The sequence below is a fragment of the Watersipora subatra genome, chromosome 6 (assembly GCF_963576615.1).
Source record: "Watersipora subatra chromosome 6, tzWatSuba1.1, whole genome shotgun sequence".
NCBI classification, from domain to species: domain Eukaryota; kingdom Metazoa; phylum Bryozoa; class Gymnolaemata; order Cheilostomatida; family Watersiporidae; genus Watersipora; species Watersipora subatra.
The window spans coordinates 17,532,033-17,556,681 of record NC_088713.1 but is presented as its reverse complement, the minus strand read 5'-3'; the positions used below and the strand labels follow the sequence as shown (position 1 = coordinate 17,556,681).

The 24,649-nt window shown below is 34.9% G+C and overlaps 2 protein-coding genes and 1 pseudogene across 2 annotated transcripts; all 3 read left to right on the top strand.

The window, feature by feature from the left end:
* Window positions 1-3,290: 3,290 nt before the first annotated feature.
* Window positions 3,291-4,100, top strand: LOC137398085 (octapeptide-repeat protein T2-like). Its single transcript, XM_068084190.1, has 2 exons — window positions 3,291-3,577; window positions 3,659-4,100. The coding sequence occupies exons 1-2, from the start codon at window positions 3,291-3,293 to the stop codon at window positions 4,098-4,100; spliced, it is 729 nt and encodes a 242-aa protein (XP_067940291.1).
* A 74-nt stretch (window positions 4,101-4,174) lies between these two features.
* LOC137398084 (RNA-binding protein 25-like) lies at window positions 4,175-12,423 on the top strand. Its single transcript, XM_068084189.1, has 4 exons — window positions 4,175-4,372; window positions 4,420-4,530; window positions 8,133-8,456; window positions 12,055-12,423. Exons 1-4 carry the CDS (start codon window positions 4,175-4,177, stop codon window positions 12,421-12,423), a joined length of 1,002 nt encoding a protein of 333 aa, XP_067940290.1.
* LOC137398083 (octapeptide-repeat protein T2-like) lies at window positions 12,420-13,886 on the top strand (annotated as a pseudogene).
* Window positions 13,887-24,649: the final 10,763 nt, after the last annotated feature.

Sequence of the window (24,649 nt, the reverse complement as noted above, 5' to 3'; positions counted from 1 at the left end):
GAGTACAAATGAGTAGAAGACTTGAAGAACAAAAAATGGCAGCAGCAAATGAGGAAGCAGCAAAAAAAGTTAGCGTACATTTTTGTGAAGACAGAATATTCAGTGAACATAAGAGTAAAATTTGAACAGGCTGCAAAAATGAGAGATTGAAAGCGATAAAAATTAAGTTATTGAAAGAGTAAAAAAATGAAAAGTTGAAAGTGTAAAGCCAAACTATATTCATTATTTCTCAAGTGTGGCCGTGTTTGGTTATAATGCTTATTAGTGCAGTATATGAGAGTGATAGAGTGAGTGAAAAAAAGTGTTAGAAGATAAGAAATCAAACAGACAGAGCGCAATGGACTGATAGAGTGGCATAAAAAGAGCAAATGGTCAACTAGCCAATAATTTGAACAAGCAGACAAGCGAAACACTCAAACTAAAAATCAGAAAATCAAATTAGTTTGAAAATGAATACCAAGAATGAAGCTAAAGAGCAAATAAAAATGCGACGAAAAAATTATAGATCTATACAGCGCATTTGAGATAAAGCAAGAAATCGTAAGAAGACGACTTCAATAGATAAAAAAAGCAAGCGATCAAAGGAGTATGATTTCAATAGAGAGAAATAGCAAGCAATCAAAAGAGCATGATTTCAACATAGAGAAATAGCAAGCGATCAAAAGTGCATGATTTCAACAGAGAGAAAAAGCAAAACATCAAAAGAGCATGAGTTAAATAGAGAGGAACAGCAAAAGATACAGGGTAGAAAAACAATTGGGAAAGGGAAAACAGAGAGAAAGAGTGAAAAAGTAATACAGTAAAACAGCAAAAAGGGCAATGATTCAACAAACAAAGAGTAAAACAGAAATAGCTCTAGTACTCGAGATGTTTAAGGTGGAATAAGCATGTATTACATCAAGCCTTAGTTCTAGAGATGTTTAAGGTGGAATGAACATGTATTACATTAAGCCTTAGTTCTAATGGTGCATAAGGTAGAGTAGACATGTACTACATAAACCTTAATTTTAGAGATACATAAGGTAGAGTTGACATGTATTACATCAAGCTTTAGTTCCAGAGATGCAGAAGGTAGAACACCTATGTATAACATCAAGCATTATTTTAGTGGTGCTAAAGTTGGAGCCAAGTAATATATGAAAGATAATGACGTTCTGTTTTCTGCATTTAGGAGTTAAATTTAATGAGTTCTTTGCTCTGCAGAAAAGGGTTACTAGCTGTTATTATATATTGAGTAAAGTCAATTATTTTGTATATTTAAAAGAATGCTCACGTTGACAATGAGAAATTCTGTAGCTTTGGTACAAAGGACTTCTTAGAGAGTCAACAGTGTAAGGTGGGTTATGTACTGAAGTCATCAACAGCTTATTTACTGCATTGTCTTTGTTGACTTTCTTTTCTCGAGCCTCTATAAATAACAAATTTTAAAATCAATCAGCTAGCTGAGACAGTTAGTGTGGTATAAGGTAAATTAAGGTAAGGTAAGGTAAGGTAAAGTTAATAACTAACAGCATGCTTGAGTGGTATTTATAGTTCTGGTTGGTTCGTTAATCGATTATCAATTTTAGTTATATGGCTTTTATAATTTTGATCTGTGTTTTTGCTAGCACCCTTGTCTTCCTAATCTTGACAAAAAACTGGTAAAATATATTTTTGATTTTTTGGTAAGTCAGTTATAGGTACAAAAAAGCTAAATTTTGATTAAACTGGTTAACATATTTTTTCAGTTAATTTCTTCTGAAGATTTTTTTCAAAAATAAGCCTTTTTACTGGTTGAAGGTGCAAAAAATTCCAGATGCGGAGAACAACACTATTTGTGCCTTTATCAAAGATTAGTTTGAGAACATACTAAAAATTCCAAACGTTCTAATCACTAAAACCATTTTATAACTTAGTAGATTAGTTGAGTTTATTGAAATTACTAAAGCTTAACTTTGCTATTTCATTCCTAATATAGACAAGTTTACCTAAAAGGTACCATTTGCACGCTATGTCTTACCTCTAATGTGAGACTGCCTAGACGTAATACAGTTGCCACACAACAGCAACATTCTTAGAACACATTTATACATGTATGGATAAGACACAGTAAAGCGTCTTGACTACGCAACAGTCAATAAAAGCAACACTTGATGATGATGTAAGTCATTGATAGCTGAAGCATCAAATATGTTTCAAACTATTTGGATTTTTTATATGGCCATTCCAGTTTGTAAAACCAATTGTGCTGATAGTAAGCTCAACTTATTATGGTGTTCAAGAGGTTGAGTATAATCTCAGGGAGGATGCTCAACCCGCTACCTCAAACAGAAATTATTATTTAGCCAAACGTCTATCTACCACTCAAGTACCGAATCAGTATTTGAAGTAGCTGACAGCCAACTTATTTTGTATTGTCACAACAAGCATGACAGCAAGTTGAAAATAATATTCTTTATTTTAAATTTAAAAAAACACATTTAACATTATTACAGAAAGTTTTCCAAAATAGTTTGATACTCAATACACTGCCCACCTATTTTTTTAGCAATGAATTTAAACAAAGTTTTAATATAATTTATCAGAAAATATCAATGTTGTCTATCATTTGCAATTTTGGTTGATGCTTAAGGGGATCTGACTACTTTGATTTTTCAAGACTAACATCTGTAAACTTTCATTGCGATTAAAATGTCTAGAAAAAAATAGTCGCAAAATAATATCACTATTGACTATTGTTGCTATGGTTGATATTAGCTATAGCCTTTGATCAGTGTCTTTGAAACTACGTATAAGCATCACAATTTCTTGTTTGCCTAATCTGAGTGTTTTAGCCATAATTAAGTTTTGTCAATTTCAATATTTAAGCACTTTGATAGTCAGATCAGCACACACATAAAAAATGATCGCAAATGATTAAAAATCCCAATACTTTCAGCAAAAATTTATTAAGTGTGTGCAATTTCATCTTTAACAACAAGGTAGATTTAAGCAATCATTCATTGGCTCAAATGGCAGAATGTTGGGTTGGCATACCAAAAGTTTGGAGTTAAAATCCTCTGTGAGGGAGTGTATTTTCCAACTTTTAGTCCAGACTTTTCAAAACCATGTCTGAAGTAAAAACTTGTAAAACTAAATGCAAAGATTTCTTATGTCTTCCTATGAAACCAAATAACAAATAAAATACGGCAAATAAAGTGAAAATAAGAAAGAGCAAAGAAACAAATTATGAAACTTATAGAATGAAAAGCTGAAAGAGAAAAGAAGGGAAAAGTGGAATACAAAAATATAAAAATGGAAAGACCGAAAAGATGAAAAAGGAGAGAGAAGGAGAGAAAGGAAGAGAGAGGGAGAGAGAAAAAGACAAAGACAGAGAGGGAAAGAGAAGGAGAGAGTGGGGAAGCACAGAAGAGAGAAAACGTGAGAGGAGTGAGAGAGGGAGAGAGGGGGGAAGAGGGGGAGAGAGGGAAAAAGAGAGGAAGAGAGCACGAAAAGAAGAGAGGAAAAAAGAAAGTAGAAGAACTGAGAGGAAAAGAAAGAGAAAGGAAAAGAGAAGGAGAGAGAAACGCACAGAGATTCACAAAAAGAAACACAGAAAGTGATGCAGAGAGAAACACAGAGATAGACACAGAGAGACACAAAGAGAAAAACAGGGAAAAACAGAGAAAAAAATATATAGAGATAAAGAAAGAGACAAAGAGAGAGACACAGAGAAAGACAGAGAGAGAGACACAGAGGGAGACACAGAGGGAGACACAGAGACAGAAACACAGAGGAAAAGACACAGAGACACAGAGACACAAAGACACAAAGACACAAAGTCACAAAGACTCAAAGACACAAAGACAGAAACAGAAACACAGAGGCAAAGAGACGCGGAGACACGGAGACACGGAGACATAGACACAGAAACAGAGACACGGAAACAAAGACACGGAAACACAAAGAGACATAGACAGAGAGAGAGAGAGAAACGGAGAGAGAAGGAAAGAGACAGAGAGAAACAGAGAGAGAGAGAGACAGAGAGTGACAAGGATAGACAGGGAAAGACAGGGAGAAACAGAGAAAGACAGAGAGCGACAGAAAGAGACAGAGAAAGAGGGAGAGAGAGAGAGAGATAGAGCAAGAAAAAAAAGAAGGACAGAGACAGAGTGGGAGAGAGGGGGAAAAAGAGGGAGAGAGAGGGAAAGTGATGATGAGCAAGAGTGAGACAAAGGAAAAGACAGGGAGAAACAGAGAAAGACAGAGAGCGACAGAAAGAGACAGAGACAGAGAGAGAGAGAGGGGGAAAAAGAGAGAGAGAGAGAAAGAGACAGAGCAAAAGAAAGAAGGAGAGAGACAGAGTGGGAGAGAGAGGGAGAGAGAGGGAGAGAGAGAAGGAAACGGAGGGAGAGCGAGGAAGAAAGAGGGAGAGAGGGAGAAAGAGGGAATGTGAGGGAGAGAAAGGAAAAAGAAAAGAGAGAGAGAGAGAGTGAGAGAGAGGAAAAGAGAAGGAGAGAAAGTGAGACGGAGAGAGAGCTACAGAAAGAGCTTCAGAGAGTTTCAGAGAGAGTTACAAAGATAGCTACAGAAAGAGCTTAAGAGAGAGCTAAACAGCTAAATAACGTGAAAGAGAAATATTGAACAAGGAAAAATGTAAAATCAAGAGTACAAATGAGAAGAAAATTTGAAGTACAAAAATTGGCAGCAGCAAATGTTAGCAGACGATTTTGTGAAGACAGAATATTCAGTGAGCATAAGAGTAAAATTGTGACAGGCTGAAAAAATGAGAAATTGAAAGCTACAGAAATTAAGGTATTGAAAGTGCAAAAAAATGAAAAGCTGAAAGTGTGAAGCCAAACTATTTTCAATATTTCTCAAGTGTGGCCGTGTTTGGTTATAATGCTTATTAGTGCAGTATATGAGAGTGAGAGGGTGAGTGAAAAATGTTAGAAAATGAGAGATCAAACAGACCGAGCGCGATTGACTGGTAGAGCGGCATAAAAAGAGCAGATGGTCAATTAGCCAATAGTTTGAACAAGCAGACAAGCAAAACACTTAAACTGAAAAACAGAAGATTGAAGTAGTCTAAAAGTGAATACCAAGAATGAAGCAAAAGAGCAAATGAAAAAGCAACGAAAAATCATAGATCTATACAGCACATGTGAGATAAAACAAGAGATCGAAAGAACAAGGCTTCAATAGATAGAAAAAGCAAGCGATCAAAAGAACATTATTTCAATAGAGAAAAACAGCAAAAACTTCAAGAATTTGATTTCAATAGATAGAAATAGCAAGCAATTAAAAGAGTATAATTTTAATAGAGGGAAATAGCAAGCGATCAAAAAAGCAAGATTTCAACAGAGAGAAAAAGCAAAAGATAAAGAGTAGAACAACAAATGGGAAAGGGAAAACAGAGAAAGAGTGAAAAAGTAACACAGCAAAACAGCAAAAAGGGCAATGATTCAACAAGCAAAGAGTAAAACAGAAATAGCTTTAGTACTCGAGATGTTTAAGGTGGAATAAACATGTGTTACATCAGGTCTTAGTTTTAGAGATGTTTAAGGTGGAATAGACATGTATTACATCAAGCCTTAGTTCTAGAGATACATAAGGTAGAATAGAAATGTGTTACATCAAACCATAGTTCCAGAGATTCATCAGATGGAATAGACATGTATTACATTAAGCCTTAGTTCTAGAGGTGCAGAAGGTTGAATAGACATGTATTACATCAAGCCTTAGTTCTAGAGATGCATAAGGTAGAATAGACATGTATCACATCAAGCCTTAGTTGTAGAGATGTATAAGGTAGAGTAGACATGTATTACATCAAGCCTTAGTTCTAGAGATGCATAAGGTAGAATAGAAATGTGTTACATCAAACCATAGTTCCAGAGATTCATCAGATGGAATAGACATGTATTACATTAAGTCTTAGTTGTAGAGGTGCATAAGGTTGAACATCCATGTATTACATCATGCCTTAATTCTAAAAATGCTTATGGTAGAACCAATTAAAATATGAAGGATAATGAGTTTCTGTTTGCTGCATTTGAGAGTTAAATTTAGTGAGTTCTTTGCTCTGCAGTGAAGGTTACTACCTGTTATTATATACCGACTAAAGTCAATGAGTTTGTATATTTAAAAGAATGCTCACGTTCACAATGATAAATTCTGTAGCTTCGGTACGAAGGACTTCTTATAGAGTCAACAGTGTAAGTTCGGTTCAGTACTGAAGTCATCAACAACTTACAATGTATTTACTGCATTGTTTTTGTTGAATTTCTTTTCTTTACCCTTTATAAATAACAAATTTTAAAATCAATCAGCTAGCCGGGACAGCTAGTGTGGTATACAGTAAATTTAAGGTTAGACGGTTCGATAATTCACCTTTAAATGTTGGACCACTTAAATTCAACAATACTAGTTTGATCAGTTTATTATTGTGCCACTTGCTTACTTTGGCTAGAAATGGTAAAAAAGAGTAAACAACTAACAGCATGTTTGAGTGATATTTATAGTTCTGGTTGGTTCATTAACTCGATTATCCCTTTTAGTTATATGGCTTTTCTAATTTTGATCTGTTTTTTGTTAGCACCTTTATGCTTCCTAATTTTGACAAAAAAATGTTAAAATACAATTTTAATATTTTTTTAAGTCATTTTTAGGTACAAAAAAGCTCCATTTTGATTAAACCATCAAGCATATTTTTTCAGTAAACTTCTTTTGAAGATTTTTTCAAAAATAGGCATCTTTATTGGTTGAAATTTGAAAAAAAATTTTAAATGCAGAAAAAAACATTAATTATGTCATTATCAAACGTTAGTTTGAGAACACACTAAAAAATTTCAAACTTTCTAATTACTAAATCCTTTTTTACAACTTAGTAGATTAGTGGAGTTTATTGAGATTACTAAAGCTTAACTCTGCTATCTCATTCCTAATATAGACGAGACTACCTAAAAGGTACCATTTGCACGCTATGTCTTACCTCTAATGAGACATTGCCTAGATGCAATACAGCCGCCATACAGCAGCAACATCATTGGAACAGGTTTATATATATATGGATAAGACACAGTAAAGTGTCTTGACTACACAACAGTCAATAAAAACAACACTTGATGGTGTAAGTCATTGATAGCTGAAGCGTTCAATATGTTTCAAACTATTTGGATTCTTCATATGGCCATTCCAGTTTGTAAAACCATTGGTGCTGATAGTAAGCTCAACTTATTTTTGTGTTCAAGAGGTTGAGCATAATCTCAGAGAGGATGCTCAATCCGCTACTTCAAACAGAAATGATTGTTTAGCCAGACGTCTATTTACCACTCAAGTACTGAATCAATATTTGAAGTAGCTGACAGCCGACTTATGTTGTATTGTCACAACAAGCATGACAGCAAGTTGAAAATAATATTCTTTATTCTAAATTTAGAAAATACGTTTCACATTATTAGAGAAATTTTTTCAAAATAGTTTAATACTTAATACACCGATCACATATATTTTTTAGAAATAAATTTAAACAAAGTTTTAATATAATTTATCAGAAAATATCAATGTTGTCTATCATTTGCAATTTTGGTTGATGCTTAAGGGGATCTGACTACTTTGATTTTTCAAGACTAACATCTGCAAACTTTCATTGCGATTAAAATGTCTAGAAAAAAATAGTCGCAAAATAGTATCACTATTGACTATTGTTGCTATGGTTGATATTAGCTATAGCCTTTGATCAGTGTCTTTGAAACTACGTATAAGCATCACAATTTCTCGTTTCAGGCAAATTTTCAGCAAATTTTTCAGGCAAAAATTTACTGAAAATGTGTGCAAGTTCATTTTTAACAACTAGTTAAAGTTAAGCAATAATTCATTGGCTCAGGTAGCAGAATGTTGGGTTGGCATACCAAAAGTTTTGGGTTCAAACCCTCTGTGAGGGAGTGAAGTTTCCAACTTTTAATCTAAGTTTTTCAAAACAATGTCTGAAATAAAATGTTGTAAAACTAAATGCAAAGACTATTCATTTTTTCCTATGAAACCAAATAATAATTAAAATACAGCAAATCAAGTGAAAATAAAAAAGAACAAAGAAACAAATTATCAAAATTATAGAATAAAAAGGTGAAAGAGCAAATAAGGGAACAATGGAATACAACAATATAAAACAGAAGACCAAAAAAAGGGAAAAGGAGAAAAAAGGAGAGAAAAAGAGAGAGAGGGAGAGAGGGAAAGAGAAAGACAGAGAGGGAAAGAGAGAGAGGGAAGAAAAGAAAAGGAGAGAGAGGAGAAGAGAAGGATTGAGAGTGAGAACGAGGGGGAATGAGGGAGAAAGAGGGAGAGAGAGGGAGATAAAGCTACAGAGAGAGTTTCAGAGAGAGCTACAAAGAGAGCTACAGAAAAAGCTTAAGAGAGCTAAACAGCTAAATAACAAAAAAGAGAGCAGGATATTGAACGAGCAAAAATGTAAAGTCAAGAGTACAAAAGAGCAGAAAGTTTGAAGAACAAAAAATGGCATCAGCAAAAGAGGAAGTGGCAGAAAAAAATGAGTTATCAAACAATTATGTGAAGGCAGATTATTCAATGAGCATAAGAGTAAAATTTGGACAGGCTGTAAAAATGAGAGATTGAAAGTGAAAGAAAGTAAATTATTGTAAGAGCAAAATAATGAAAAGTTGAAAGTGTGAAGCCAAACTATTTACATTATTTCTCAAGTGTGGTCGTGTTTGGTTATAATGCTTATTAGTGCAGTAAATGAGAGTGAGAAGGTGATTGAAAAAGGTGTTAGAAGGTGAGAAATCAAACAGACAGAACGCAATGGACTGATAAGGTGGCATAAAAAAGAGCAGACGGTCAAATAACCAGCAGTTGGAAAAAGCAGACAAGCGAAACACTTAAACTAGAAAAAACAGAGGATCAAAGTAGTCTAAAAATGAATACCAGAAATGAAGCTAAAGAGTTAATGAAAAAGCAGCGAGAAAATCACAGATTTATGCAGCACATGTGAGATAAAGCAAGAGATCAAAAGAACATGGCTTCAATAGATAGAAAAAACAAACGATCAAAGGAGCATGATTTCAATAGAGAAAAACAGCAAAAGCTTAAGGAGTTCGATTTAAATAATAGGAAATAGCTAGCAAACAAACGAGTTCAATAGAAAGAAATAGCAAGCGATCAAAAGAGCATGAGTTGAATAGAGATGAACAGCAAAAAGTGAAAAGAGTAGAGAGAAAAAAGGAATTGGAAAACAGAGAGAAAGAATGAAAAAGTAATACAGCAAAACAGCAAAAAGGGCACAATTCAACAAGCAGAGAGTAAAACAGAAGGAGCTAGTTCAAGAAATATGTAAGATAGAATAGACATGTATTACATCATGCCTTAGTTATAGAGATGCATAAGGTGGAATAGAAATGTATTACATCATGCCTTAGTTCTAAGGGTGCATTAGATAGAAAAAACATGTGTTACATCAAGCCTTAGTTCTAGAGATGTTTAAGGTGGAATAGACATGTATTAAATTAAGCCTTAGTTCTAGAGATGCATAAGGTAGAGTACCAATGTATTACATCAAGCCTTAGTTCTGGAGACGCATAAAATGGAGTACCAATGTGTTACATCAAGCCTTAGTTCTAGAGATGTTTAAGGTGGAATAGACATGTATTACATTAAGCCTTAGTTCTAGAGATGCATAAGGTGGAGTACCAATGTATTACATCAAGCCTTAGTTCTGGAGACGCATAAAGTGGAGTACCAATGTGTTACATCAAGCCTTAGTTCTATAGATGCATCAGATAGAGTTGACATGTATTACATCAAGCTTTGGTTCTAGAGATGCAGAAGGTAGAACACCCATGTATAACATACAGCCTTAGTTTTAGTGGTGCTAAAGTTGGAGCCAAGTAAAATATGAAGGATAACGAAATTCAGTTTGCTGCATTTGAGAGTTAAATTTAGTGAGTTCTTTGCTCTGCAGAGAAGGGTTACTACCTGTTATTATATACTAAGTAAAGTGAATGAGTTTGTATATTTAAAAGAATGCTCACATTCACAATGATAAACTCTGTAGCTTCGGTACGAACGACTTCTTAGAGAGTCAACAGTGTAAGTACGGTTCTGTACTGCAGTCATCAACAGCTTATTTACTGCATTGTCTTTGTTGACTTTCTTTTCCTTAGCCTGTATAAATAACAAACCTTAAACTCAATCAGCTGGCTAGGACAGTTAGTATGGTATAAGGTAAAGTTTGAGGTTAGGCAATTCGATAATTCAGCTTTAAATATTAGACCACATAATTTCAACAATATTAGTTTGATCAGTTTATTATTGTTCCACTTGTTTACCTTCACTAGAAATGGTAAAAAAAGTAAACAACTAACAACATGCTTGAGTGGTATTTAGGGTTCCGGTTGGTTCATCAACTCAATTATCCATATTAGTTATATGGCTTTTATAACTTTGATCTTTTATTTTGCTAGCACCCTTATGCTTCCTAATATTGGCAACAAAGTGTTAAAATATATTTTTAATATTTTGATAAGTCGTTTTTAGGTACGAAAACGCTAAACTTTGATTAAATTAGCAAGCATATTCTTTCAGTAAATTTCATTTGAAGATTTTTTCCCAAAATAAGCATCTATATTGGTTAAAGTTTCCATAAATTCTAGATGCAGAGAACAACACTAGTTGTGTCATTATCAAACATTAGTTTGATAACATACTAAAAATTCGAAACTTTCCAATCGCTAAAACCTTTTTTATAACTTAGTAGATTAATGGAGTTTATTGAAATTACTAAAGCTTAACTTTGCTATTTCAATGCTAATATAGATGAGTCTACCAAAAAGTTACCAATTGCACGCTATGTCTTACCTCTAATGTGAGACTGCCTAGACGCAATACAGTTGCCATACAACAGCAACATCCTTGGAACACACTTATATATGTGTGGATAAGACCCAGTAAAGCGTCTTGACTAAGCAACAGTTAATAAAAACAACACTTGATGATGATGTAAGTCATTGATAGCTGAAGTGTGCAATATGTTTCAAACTATTCGGATTCTTTATATGGCCATTCTAGTTTTTAAAACCATTGGTGCTGATAGTAATTTCAACTTATTTTTGTGTTCAAAAGGTTGAGTATAATCTCAGGGAGTATGCTCAACCCGTTACTTCAAACAGAAATTATTGTTTAGCCAGACGTCTATTTACCACTCAAGTACCGAATCAATATTTGAAGTAGCTGACAGCCGACTTATTTTGTATTATCACAACAAGCATGACAGCAAGTTGAAAATAATATTCTTTATTCTAAATTTAGAAAACACATTTCACATTATTACAGAAAGTTTTCCAAAATAGTTTGATACTCGATACACCGCTCACCTATATTTTTAACCATGAATTTAAACAAAGTTTTAATATAATTGATCAGAAAATATCAATGTTGTCTATCATTTGCAATTGTGGTTGATGCTTAAGGGGATCTGAGTACTTCGATTTTTAAAAACTAAAATCTGTAAACTTTTATTGCGTTTAAAATGTTTAGAAGAAAAATACTTGTGAAATAATATCACTATTTGCTATTGTTGCTATGGTTGATATTAGCTATAGCCTTTGATCTGTGTCTTTGAAACTATGAATATCACAATTTCTTGTTTGCTTAATCTGAGTGTTTTAGCCACAATCAAGTTTCGTCAATTTTGATACTTAAGCACTTTGACAGTCAGATCACCACACACATCAAAAATGATCGCAAACGATTAAAAATCCCAGTACTTTCAGCAAAAATTTACTAAAATTGTGTGCAAGTTCATCTTTAACAACTAGTTAAAGTTAAGCAATTGTTCATTGGTTCAGGTGGCAGAATGTTGGGTTGGCATACCAAAAGTTCTGAGTTCAAACCCTCTGTGAGGGAGTGTATTTTTCAAATTATAATTCAATTTTTTCAAAACAATGTCTTAAGTAAAAACTTGATAAACTAAATGCAAAGATTTTTTATATCCTTCTATGAAACAAAACAAAAAAAATACAGCAAATAAAAAGAAAATAAGAAAGAACGAGAAAGAAATTATGAAAATTATATAATGAAAAGGTGAAAGAGAAAAGAAGGGAAAATGGAATACAAAATATAAAAACAGAAATACCGAAAAAAGGGAAAAGAAGAGAGAAATGGAGAGATAAAAAGAGAAGAAAAGAGAAAGACAGAGAGGGAAAGAGAGAGAGAGTGAGAGGGAGGGAAACAAAAAGAGAGAGAAAGGAAGAGAAGGACAGAGAAAGGGTGAGAAGGTTGAAAGAGGGAGAAGGGGAAGGGGACGAAATGGAGAGAGGCAAAAGAGAGGAAAAGAAGAAAAGAGCAAGAAAAGAAGAGAGGAAAAAAGAGGAAAATAGAAAAGCAGAGAAGAAGAAAAAGAGGGAGGAAAAGAGAGGGACAGATAGACACACACAGAGAGACACAAGATGAAACACGGAAAGAGAAACAGTGAGAAACACAGAGATAGACACAGAGAGACACAGAGAGAAAAACAGGAACAAACAGAGAATAAAAAATAGAGAGAGACAAAGAGAGAGACAGAGAAAGAGCGACACAGAGAGATACACAGAAAGAGACAAAGAAGGAGACACAGAAACAGAAACACAGTGGGAAAGACTCAGAGAGAAAAAGACACAAAAACAGAGACACAAAAACAGAGACAGAGATACAGAGACAAAGACAAAGAGACAAAGACTCAGCAACAAAGACACAGATACACAGAAACAGAGACACTGAGACAAAGAAACAAAGACAGAAAGAAACAGAAGGACAGAGAGAGAGAGAGAGGGGGGGAGGGAGGGAGATAGAGAGAGAGAGAGAGAGAGAGAGAGAGAGAGAGAGACAGAGAGACACAGACCGAGAGAGAGAGAGAGATAGAGAGAGAGACAGAGAGAAAAAGACAGAGAGTGACGGAGATAGACGGAGAGAGACGGAGAGAGACGAAAAGAGACAGAGAGAGAGAGACAAAGGGAGACGGAGAGAGACAAAGAAACTGAGAGAGAGAGAGACACAGAGAGATACAGAGAGAGACACAGAAGGAGACACAGAGACAGAAACACAGAGGTAAAGACACAGAGACCCAAAAACAGAGACACAAAGACAGAGACACAAAGACAGAGACACAGTGACAAAGAGACAGAGACACGGAGACATAAACACAGACACTGAGACACACAAACAGAGACACGGAAACAAAGACATGGAAACACAGAGAGACAGAGAGAGAGAGAGAAACAGAAGTATACAGAGACAGACAGAGAAACAGAGAGAGACAGAGAGAAAGACAAAGAGAGACAGGGAGAGACAGGGAGAGACAGGGAGAGACAGGGAGAGACAGGGAGAGACAGGGAGAGACAGGGAGAGACAGGGAGAGACAGGGAGAGACAGGGAGAGACAGGGAAAAACAGGGTAAGACAGGGAGAGACAGGGAGAGACAGGGAAAGACAGGGAGAGACAAGGAGAGAAAAAGAAAGACATAGAGTGACAGAAATAGACAGAGGGAAAGAGATAGAGAAAGACATAGAGAAAAAGAAAGTAAGAGAGAGACAGAGCTGTAAAGAGAGGGAAAGAGAGGGAGAATGAGGGACAGCAAGGGAAAAAGAGGGAGAGAGAGAAAGAAGGAGAGACAGCGAGGGAAAAAGACGGCAAGAGAGAGAGACACAGAGAGAGAAAGAAAGAGAGAGACAGAGCAGGAGAGAGAGGGAGAGAGAAAAAGAAGAGAGAGAGGGAGTAGGGAAAAGAGGGAGAGAGGGAGAAAGAGGGAGTGAGAGGGAGAAAGAGGGAGAGAGAGAGAGAAAGAGGGAGAGAGAGGGAGAAAGAGGGAGAGATATAGAGAAAGAGCTACAGAGAGCCATTCAGAGAGAGCGACAAAGAGAGCTACAAAAGGAGCTTAAGAGAGAGCTAAACAGCTACATAATGACAAAGAGAGATATTGAACGAGCAAAAGTGTAAAATCGAGAGTCCAAATGAGCAGAAGATTTGAAGAACAAAAAATGGCAGCAGCAAATGAGGAAGTGACAGAATAAAAGAGAACTAGCGAGCAATTTAGTGAAGCAGAATATTCAGTGAGAATAAGAGTAAAATTGTGGCAGGCAAAATAAAATGAGAGGTTGAGGGCGAAAGAAAGTGAATTATTGAAAGAGCAAAGTAATGAAAAGTTGAAAGTGTGAAGCCAAACTATTTTCATTATTTCTTAAGTGTGCTGTGTTTGGTTATAATTCTTGTTAGTGCAGCATATGAGAGTGAGAACGTGAGTGAAAAAGGTGTTAGAAGGTGAAAAATCAAACAGACAGATCGCAATGGACTCATAGGGCGACATAAAAAAGAGCATATGGTCAAATAGCCAATAGTTTGAATAAGCAGACAAGAGAAATACTCAAACTAAAAAAAAAACAGAGGATCAAAGTAGTCTAAAACTGAATACCAGAAAAAGAGCTAAAGAGCAAATGAAAAAGCAATGAGAAAATCACAGATATATGAAGCACATGTGAGATAAAACTAGAGATCGAATGAACACAGCTTCAATAGATAAAGAAAGCAGGCGATCAAAGGAGCATGAATTCAATAGAGAGAAACGGCAAAAATTTCAAGAGTTTGATTTCTATAAAAGGAAATATCAAGCAATCAAAAGAGCATGATTTTAACAGAGAGAAAAAGCAAAAGATCAAATGAGCATGAGTAGAATAGAGGGGAAAAGCAAAAAATAAAGAGAGTAGAAAGACAAAGGGTAAAGGGAAAACAGAGGGAAACAGTGAAAAACTAATACAGCAAAACAGTAGAAAAGGGCAATAATTCAACAAGCAGGGAGTAAAACAAAAGGAGCGTTAGTTGTAGAGATACATTTGGTAGAAAATAGACATGTATTACATCAAGCCTTAGTTGTAGATATGCATAAAGTGGAATAGATGTGTATTACATTAAGCCTTAGTTCTAGAGATGCATAAGGTGGAGTACCAATTTGTTACATCAAGCCTTAGTTCTAGTGATGCATAAGGTGGAGTATCAATGTATTGCATCAAGCCTTAGTTCTAGAGATGCATAAGGTGGAGTACCCATGTATTACATTAAGCCTTAGTTCTAGAGATGCATAAGGTGGAGTATCAATGTATTGCATCAAGCTTTAGTTCTAGAGATGCAGAAGGTAGAACACCCATGTATAACATCAAGCCTTAGTTTTAGTGGTGCTAAAGTTAGAGCCAAGTAAAAGATTAAGGATTATGAAGTTCTGTTTGCTGCATTTGAAAATTAAATTTAGTGAGTTCTTTGCTCTGCAGAGGAAAGTTGCTACCTGTTATTATATACTGAGTAAAGTGAATGAGTTTGTATATTTAAAAGAATGCCCACGTTGACAATGATAAACTCTGTAGCTTCGGTACAAAGGACTTCTTAGAGAATCAACAGTGTAAGTTCGGTTCAGTACTGAAGTCATCAACAGCTTATTTACTGCATTGTTTTTGTTGACTTTCTTTTCCTTAGTCTGTATAAATAACAAATTTTAAAATCAATCAGCTAGCTGGGACAGTTAGTGTGGTATAAAGTAGTTTTTGAGGTTAGGCAATTCGATAATTCAGCTTTAAATATTAGACCACATAAGTTCAACAATATTACTTTGATCAGTTTATTATTGTGCCACTTGTTTACCTTAACTAGAAATAGTTAACAACAGTAAACAACTAACAACATGCTTGAGTGGTATTTATAATTCTAGTTGGTTCATTACCTCGATTATCCATTTTAGTTTTATGGCTTTTATAATTTTGATCTGTTATTTGCTAGCACCCTTTTGCTTCCTAACCTTGACAAAAAAGTGTTAAAATATATTTTTAATATTTTGCTAAGTCATTTTTAAGTACAAAAAAAGCTAAATTTTGATTAAATTAGCAAGCATATTTTTTCAGTAAATTTCTTTTAAAGATTTTTTTCAAAAATAGGCGTTTTTATTGGTTGAAATTTAAAAAAAAATTTTAAATGCAGAGCAAAAATTAATTGTGTCATTATCAAACATTAGTTTGAGAACATACTAAAAATTCTAAACTTTCTAATCACTAAATCCTTTTTTATAACTTAGTAGATTAGTGGAGTTTATTGAGATTACTAAAGCTTAACTTTGCTATCTCATTTCTAATATAGACGAGACTACCTAAAAGGTACCATTTGCACGCTATGTCTTACCTCTAATGAGACATTGCCTAGATGCAATACAGCCGCCATACAGCAGCAACATCATTGGAACCGGTTTATATATGTATGGATAAGACACAGTAAAGTGTCTTGACTACACAACAGTCAATAAAAACAACACTTGATGATGTTAAGTCATTGATAGCTGAAGCGTTCAATATGCTTCAAACTATTCAGATTTTTTATATGGTCATTCCAGTTTGTAAAACCATTGGTGCTGATAGTCAGCTCAACTTATTTTTGTGTTCAAGAGGTTGAGCATAATCTCAGGAAGGATGCTCAACCCGCTACTTCAAACAGAAACGATTATTTAGCCAGACGTCTATTTACCACTCAAGCACCAAATCAATATTTGAAGTAGCTGATAGCCAAATTCTGTTGTAGTGTCACAACAAGCATGACAGCAAGTTGAAAATAATATTCTTTATTTTAAATTTAGAAAACACATTTCACATTATTACAGAAAGTTTTTCAAAATAGTTTAATACTTAATACACGGGTCACCTATATTTTTTAGAAATAAATTTAAACAAAGATTTAATAGAATTTATTAAAAAGTATGCATGTTGTCTATCAGTAGTATGTAGAGAGCAGATCTACACAAAAAAGTGACGGATCCAGCGGGGGGATAGAAAAAGGGGGTTGCGAATTAAATTGGCTAGGGGTGTAGATTGAATTGCGTGGAGTTGAATGAGATGTTGGGGTTTGGGGGGAAATTGTGGTGTAGAGTAGGGGGTTGAATTCGAAGGGGTATGGATCCGCTCCTGGCGTAATCGGTGGATTATCTGTGGATGAGTCATCCGATTAGTGGGGGATGAGTCATCCGATTAAACGTGGATTATCGCGGGATTAGTCGGGGGAATCGTTGCGGATTAGTCGGCCGAATCGTCACGGATTATCGGTGGATTAGTGGGGGTGAATATCTGGGACATCGAGGGCTGGTTGGTTTTTCTGGAGTGGATCTCGCGGATTATCGAGGAGAGCGAGAGATTACCGGATGAGTGAGGGGGTTAATATCTGGGACACCGAGGGGTTGATTTTCCGGAGAATGTTATATATTTGGTTGAATGAGAGATAAGTTTTTATTATAAAATATAAACTATAAATGTTACAAAAAATTCAAAATCATTCTGTCATTCGTTTTAAAAAGGAAAGTTTTGGAATACATCTTTCATCAATTTCTGTGTCACATCGAAGAACTAAAATAAGAGTTGATTTTCCCAAAGAATTGAGAAACTGAACAGGAAGTAACAAATCTAATCCTTCATTATTTCCAATATTATCATATATGAAGGTATCTTTAGGTGTAGTAGAATTTGAAATAGGCTGAAGATTACAGATAAAGTCAATATCTTGAAAATTCGATCCTGGAGGACATTGCAACATTGAAAGAGTAGAGTTATATCCACATAATTCTCCTCTGTAGAATAATTTGAAATCAATTAGAATATCGATTGTGGAATTTTGAACTGAATATTCACATTCAGAATATGTTAGAACTTGCTCCGATGAAGCTGACACTATAGGATTAAGGTATAGGTTTTCTCCGCGAGAGCGTTGGCGTTCGTACGTCTTCTCTTTCTTTGCCGTTCCCGAATGAGAATGACGTGTCTGCAATGGAATTATACGTTATTTTTAGAACTCGAATATATATTGAGTGGTAGTATGATATAGGAGATGAGCTACAGAAGGGGTGGTATATAAAGTCAGTTGGAGCTCAATAATCTCGATAGGGTTTACAGACGGATTAGATAATTCGGTTAAAGTAAGAACCTCTTATTATTCACTTCGATTGTAAACTTCATAAATTCTGAAATTATCCACCACTGTTATGGATCCACCACTTTTTAAAAGAAAATATTATGTTATTGGAGCTTCCGAGGACTCAACTTCACGTACTATGAAATTCAACAATATTTCTAAAAGATTATCCCAATAGGACATACAGACAGACTATGACAAAATAGGACTTATAGTAAAACTAAAACATTCAGACAAATTAGTTCATTCAGTTGAACTAAGGAAATAAATACATGTAATACTTACTGAAGAAGCAAATTCTTCCATCCTTTTCTGAGTATGTTTAGGGATATATCCATTTTGCTGGTGAGATATGGGAATCTACAATAGCATTGATTACAGTCAGACTACAATATACATTCAAACCAACTCATTCAATTAACTCCGAAGAACCAAATTCATCTGTTTTAATCTGAGTAGGGATATAACATACACTTTGCTAAGATATTGGAGTTTGCAATTGCAATGAATACAATTAGCCTAGAACACATAGTTACTACTCAGAAGAGAAGATTCATTGTAACATTCCTACATAACATCTAGATTGAATTTGTAGTACTTACTGTAAACCGTAATCTTTCGTTGAGATCTTGATAGAACTTTTCACGTAAGAGAAATCGACAAGCTTTTCGCTTCCGGTCGCTTATTTCCATTCCATGAGAGCAGTAACCCCATCGCTTCACACATTTATCTGCACATTGTAATCGTTCTTGAAATATCCTTTTTCTGTTGTCTCTGGTACTCATTGTGAAGTTATGAACTGAATTGAAAAGGCATATTCGCTCAAAGGTTTTATAACAAGTAGAAGTGTTGTCGTGGTTCATTAATTTTGTGACCTAATGATATATATAAACAGATTTTGCGAAATTCAATTTCGCGAAATTCACTTTCGCGAAATTCAATTTCGCGAAAGTTGACTATATAATATATATAATGTGTAATTTTTGCGAAATTCACTTTCGCGAAAGTTGACTATATAATGTGTAATTTCGCGAAATTGAATTTCGCGAAATTCACTTTCACGAAATTCAATTTAGCGAAAGTTGACTATATAATATATATAATGTGTAATTTTGCGAAATCCAATTTCGCGAAATTCACTTTCGCGAAATTCACTTTCGCGAAATTCAATTTCGCGAAAGTTGACTATATAATATATATAATGTGTAATTTCGCGAAATTGAATTTCGCGAAATTCACTTTCGCGAAATTGAATTTCGCGAAATTCACTTTCGCGAAATTCAATTTCGCGAAAGTTGACTATATAATATATATATAATGTGTAATTTCGCGAAATTGAATTTCGCGAAACTCACTTTCGCGAAATTCAATTTCGCGAAAGTTGACTATATAATATATATAATGTGTAATTTCGCGAAATTGAATTTCGCGAAATTCACTTTCGCGAAATTCAATTTCGCGAAAGTTGACTATATAATATATATAATGTGTAATTTCGCGAAATTGAATTTCGCGAAATTCACTTTCGCGAAATTCAATTTCGCGAAAGTTGACTATATAATATATATATAATGTGTAATTTCGCGAAATTCACTTTCGCGAAATTCAATTTCGCGAAAATCTGTTTACTATTTTCGCTTCATTGATTCTGTTGGATACGCCACTATTCTTCAATACCCTGTATAAGAAGCTTGCTCAGTGTAATTTTCCTTTTCATCACTTAGTCCTGCTCCTGATGCCTACTTATATACAGATTGAGATTTTGGGGCAATCGAGCGTTGATACCATAAGGCTTGTATGCTTCAGCTAGAATTCTGTTAGCCGGCTACTCGCGATTAAGTTCGTTGAGTGTCGCTGTGTTCAGGCTGTCGTGTGGACAAGCGCCTTGGCATTCGACCTGACTGTTTTCCTAGGCTTGCCTATGGAATTCTCCTGTTTGGTTTGGCTTAACCATTCCATAACAGTCTCTTGCCCAGTAAATAGAGGGATGAGCAAAAAAAGAAGGCCCAATGGACAGATGGAGGAATTGTACTAAGGTAGGTATAGGTAAGTATTCGTTTTGAAGAGAATATAAAGAAAATGAATATATGTATTGTTTTGAATAAATGTAGTATGTATCATTTATTCTCTCAAAGATTGATGAATGATAACAGGGTTCTCTTTACCAAAAGTATTTTGTCATGATTTTATCGAAAGATTGTGTGTTATATATCACTTCACAGTCTTTTCCATATTTTGAAGATATCAGTTAGAATGTGATGCGAGTAGATTCTGGTGTTATTTGGATTAGTTGGGGGAATATTTGAATGAGTGAATTTTTTTTTGTAATTATTCGAAATATTCAATTCGTTTGTCGTTCAGCTTTTGTCATTGGTTACATCATATAGATAGCAACTGAGAAGTTTTTCAAGTTTTGGATTCCATTTTAAGATTCGTCTCTTCTTGATGAACAGGAAAATTACATCAACCCAATGAGATAGATAGGGTAGAGGCGATACGTACATTCTCTGTTATTAACTAATTACGACTCGAGCAGTCCACCGTATTGTTGTAGTCAAAACGTAAACAAAAGCACGTGCTCTACCATTGTTGATGTATAGGATGCAGCTAATGATTGGATCAGCAAGCGTACACGCCTACTTCTGTTTACGTAATGGCTTTGCCTTTACAACCATAACTGAACTCTCGTCCTACCTCAAGTCACGTGATGTCGCCTATAGTCTGTCTATCTTATTGCACAAACCTACCTTCATTTTATGAATGGTGAATCATAATCTGTAACTTCGACTTATAACCGAATAGAGCATTTGCAAAATCTCGAACACCACTTCAAGATATACTTATTTCAGAATTTTATCAATTGGATTTGTTATCAGCTCTGACTCATTTAGTCTCCCAAGTAGTTCAGTGTCAGTGCATGGAACTAGCAAGTCTACTAGTTTAATCTAATTAAAGGATCTATGGGTGCTTTACCACTTCATGGAATAATTCTCAATTTTAAAGTGAATAATTTTGTAATAAAACTGATCTTTCATTCAACATATTAATTTCTCCAACAAATTTCAATCTTACATATATACAAAAAAAAAACCGAAAATAAAATCCTTAAAATTCTTAACCATTCAAGAGCTTCAACATTACAAAAACATCAAATCTTCAAAAAAATAACTTTGTACATAAACACTTTCTCATATATATTCAATGTTTCAAATATATAACAATCTCCAGAAAATCAACCCTTCGGTGTCCCAGATATTAACCCCCTCACTCATCCGGTAATCTCTCGCTCTCCTCGATAATCCGCGAGATCCACTTCGGAAAACCAACCAGCCCTCGATGTCCCAGATATTCACCCCCACTAATCCACCGATAATCCGCAACGATTCGGCCGACTAATCCGCAACGATTCCCCCGACGAATCCCGCGATAATCCACGTTTAATCGGATGACTCATCCCCCACTAATCGGATGACTCATCCACAGATAATCCGCCGATTACGCCAGGAGCGGATCCATACCCCCTCGAATTCAACCCCCTACTCTACACCACAATTTCCCCCCAAACCCCAACATCTCATTCAACTCCACGCAATTCAATCTACACCCCTAGCCAATTTAATTCGCAACCCCCTTTTTCTATCCCCCGCTGGATCCGTCACTTTTTTGTGTAGATCTGCTCTCTACATACTACTTCTATCATTTGCGATTGTGGTTGATGCTTAAGGGGATCTGACTACTTCGATTTTTCAAGACTAAAATCTGTAAACTTTTATTGTGGTTAAAATGTTTAGAAGAAAAATACTTGTAAAATAACATCACTATTGACTATTGTTGCTATGGTTGATATTGGCTATAGCCTTTCATTGGTGTCTTTGAAACTATAAACATCACAATTTCTTGTTTGCTCAATCTGAGTGTTTTAGCCATAATTACATGTAAGTTTTGTCACTTTTAATATTTAAGCACTTTGAAAGTCGGATCACCACACACACCAAAAATGATTGCAAATGATTGAAAATCTCAATTATTTCAGGCAGAAATTTACTGAAAATGTGTGCAAGTTCCACTTTAACAACTAGTTAAAGTTAAGCAATCATTCATTGGTTCAGGTGGCAGAATGTTGGGTTGGCATACCAAAAGTTTTGAGTTCAAACCCTCTGTGAGGGAGTGCATTTTCCAACTGTTAATCCATCGTGTTTTTTGATGTCATCTATTCGTTTGCACATGCGCTCGTTCATGAAAAAGTCGCCATGTTTGTAGAAAACGATCGTCATTACCTTATTTAATAGTATTTTTGGTGTTATTTTGATACTATAATAAAAAATGCTTCGTTTTCAAAAAATCGATGCAGAAGCTTCGTGTTTTTAACGATGAAAGTTGTCTACAAGGATGGTTAACAACGATAGAATTATGTCACAAAAAAAAACAAAGGCTAGGGGTTTCAGACAAAGAAACAGGGTTCTTATCATAGCAAAAATTTCCCATTTTTATTTTCGGTAATTAATGTAAGCAATATATATATATATATATATATATATTTGAAAAATTATTGCGAAAAAAGTAAACTTTTAGTATTTGCATTACAAATTTGTTTCGTGCGAAGCACTCATCAGACGCGATTGTACTAAAATGAAAAGCTTTACCGAATGTGCCAAAATATCAGAAATGGGCTCGCTGTGGTAATCATGTAATTCAGTGCTAAGTGTAACCGAGAAGATAACTCCTAGCATGTCTGCAATTAGAAGTCAATTCATTTCTTATATTATTGTGCCTAAGTGTGGTTTGCATATTATGAAGTATTTTTCAAGTAAACATAATTTGCATCGTTTTGTTTTGTTTGTGTATGGTTGTGCTTGAGCTAGTATTTTCCATGTTATGTTGTATGTTGAGTTGCTTTCTTTCAACTTCCAAATGTGCTTGCTCAATTTTGTGTGGTGTTGTTTGTTTTTGTGGTTAAACGAGGCTTTATGGTTACTGTATCTAGTTTTAAATTCAGTTGAGCAAAGTCCTATGTAGGTTGCTACGTGGTTGTTTGTGTTGTTGCTTACTGTTGCTTGATATATCACCTTTTTTGGCTCTGCATTTTCCTTCCAAAGGGCAGTTGTTCTTTTGTCTGCAGTTGCAACTTTTTTCGTTGTCTTCTCTTTGTAGTGTACTGGTTTTATTAAGGGTTTTGTTGCTCCCATCAATGATTGTTTTCATGTTTGGCATTACTGAGTAGCTCAGTTTTAAGATTTGTCTATTAAATATTGCTTGGAGTGGGTGTTTCTTTGGGAAGCATGTTGTAACTATGCTGAAGAATTTTTGTCCGATATTGGTTGCAACATTGGCGCTGAATGGTGGGTTGTACCATGTGATTTTTCTTTGTCTGTTACGTTTTTTAGGTTTTTTCATGTTGGTTTCATATTGTAGTTTGCTGTTGTATCCACTTTTGTGGAGTGCTTCTTGGTATGGTTGTACTGTGCTGTTAAATTGTTGTTCATCTGATGAAAGTGCGTTCCATATTGAAAAACTTACCAGACAACATAAACAAATGACTAAACGCACTTTCATCAGATGAACAACAATTTAACAGCACAGTACAACCATACCAAGAAGCACTCCACAAAAGTGGATACAACAGCAAACTACAATATGAAACCAACATGAAAAAACCTAAAAAAACGTAACAGACAAAGAAAAATCACATGGTACAACCCACCATTCAGCGCCAATGTTGCAACCAATATCGGACAAAAATTCTTCAGCATAGTTACAACATGCTTCCCAAAGAAACACCCACTCCAAGCAATATTTAATAGACAAACCTTAAAACTGAGCTACTCAGTAATTCCAAACATGAAAACAATCATTGATGGGAGCAACAAAACCCTTAATAAAACCAGTACACTACAAAGAGAAGACAACGAAAAAAGTTGCAACTGCAGACAAAAGAACAACTGCCCTTTGGAAGGAAAATGCAGAGCCAAAAATGTGATATATCAAGCAACAGTAAGCAACAACACAAACAACCACGTAGCAACCTACATAGGACTTTGCTCAACCGAATTTAAAACTAGATACAGTAACCATAAAGCCTCGTTTAACCACAAAAACAAACAACACCACACAGAATTGAGCAAGCACATTTGAAAGTTGAAAGAAAGCAACTCAACATACAACATAACATGGAAAATACTAGCTCAAGCACAACCATACACAAACAAAACAAAACGATGCAAATTATGTTTACTTGAAAAATACTTCATAATATGCAAACCACACTTAGGCACATTAAATAAAAGAAATGAATTGACTTCTAATTGCAGACATGCTAGAAGTTATCTTCTCGGTTACACTTAGCACTGAATTACATGATTACCACAGCGAGCCCATTTCTGATATTTTGGCACATTCGGTAAAGCTTTTCATTTTAGTACAATTGCGTCTGATGAGTGCTCTGCACGAAACAAATTTGTAACGCAAATACTAAAAGTTTACTTTTTTCGCAATAATTTTTCAAATATTTCATACTCCACTAATAATCTTTTAGGTTTTGAGTGTAGAGTTCTCTTTTTATATGCTTTTGCACTTGCTTTTAGTTAATATATATATATATATATATATATATGTATATATATATATATACTAGCTGTACCATCCGGCGTTGCCTGGGTAATAAAAAAGTCTTTGGACAGAAAATTGATTTGTCCTTAACATGTAACAACATTTACTA

What these genes read in the sequence shown, in the direction of transcription:
- LOC137398085 (XM_068084190.1), top strand. Translation starts at nt 3,291, where the DNA reads ATGAAAAAGGAGAGAGAAGGAGAGAAAGGAAGAGAGAGGGAGAGAGAA. An exon ending in CACAAAAAGAAACACAGAAA is followed by an intron (nt 3,578 to 3,658) that starts GTGATGCAGAGA and finishes AAAAATATATAG; the next exon opens with AGATAAAGAAAGAGACAAAG.
- LOC137398084 (XM_068084189.1), top strand. Translation starts at nt 4,175, where the DNA reads ATGAGCAAGAGTGAGACAAAGGAAAAGACAGGGAGAAACAGAGAAAGA. An exon ending in TTCAGAGAGTTTCAGAGAGA is followed by an intron (nt 4,531 to 8,132) that starts GTTACAAAGATA and finishes AATATAAAACAG; the next exon opens with AAGACCAAAAAAAGGGAAAA. An exon ending in AGAGTACAAAAGAGCAGAAA is followed by an intron (nt 8,457 to 12,054) that starts GTTTGAAGAACA and finishes TATAATGAAAAG; the next exon opens with GTGAAAGAGAAAAGAAGGGA.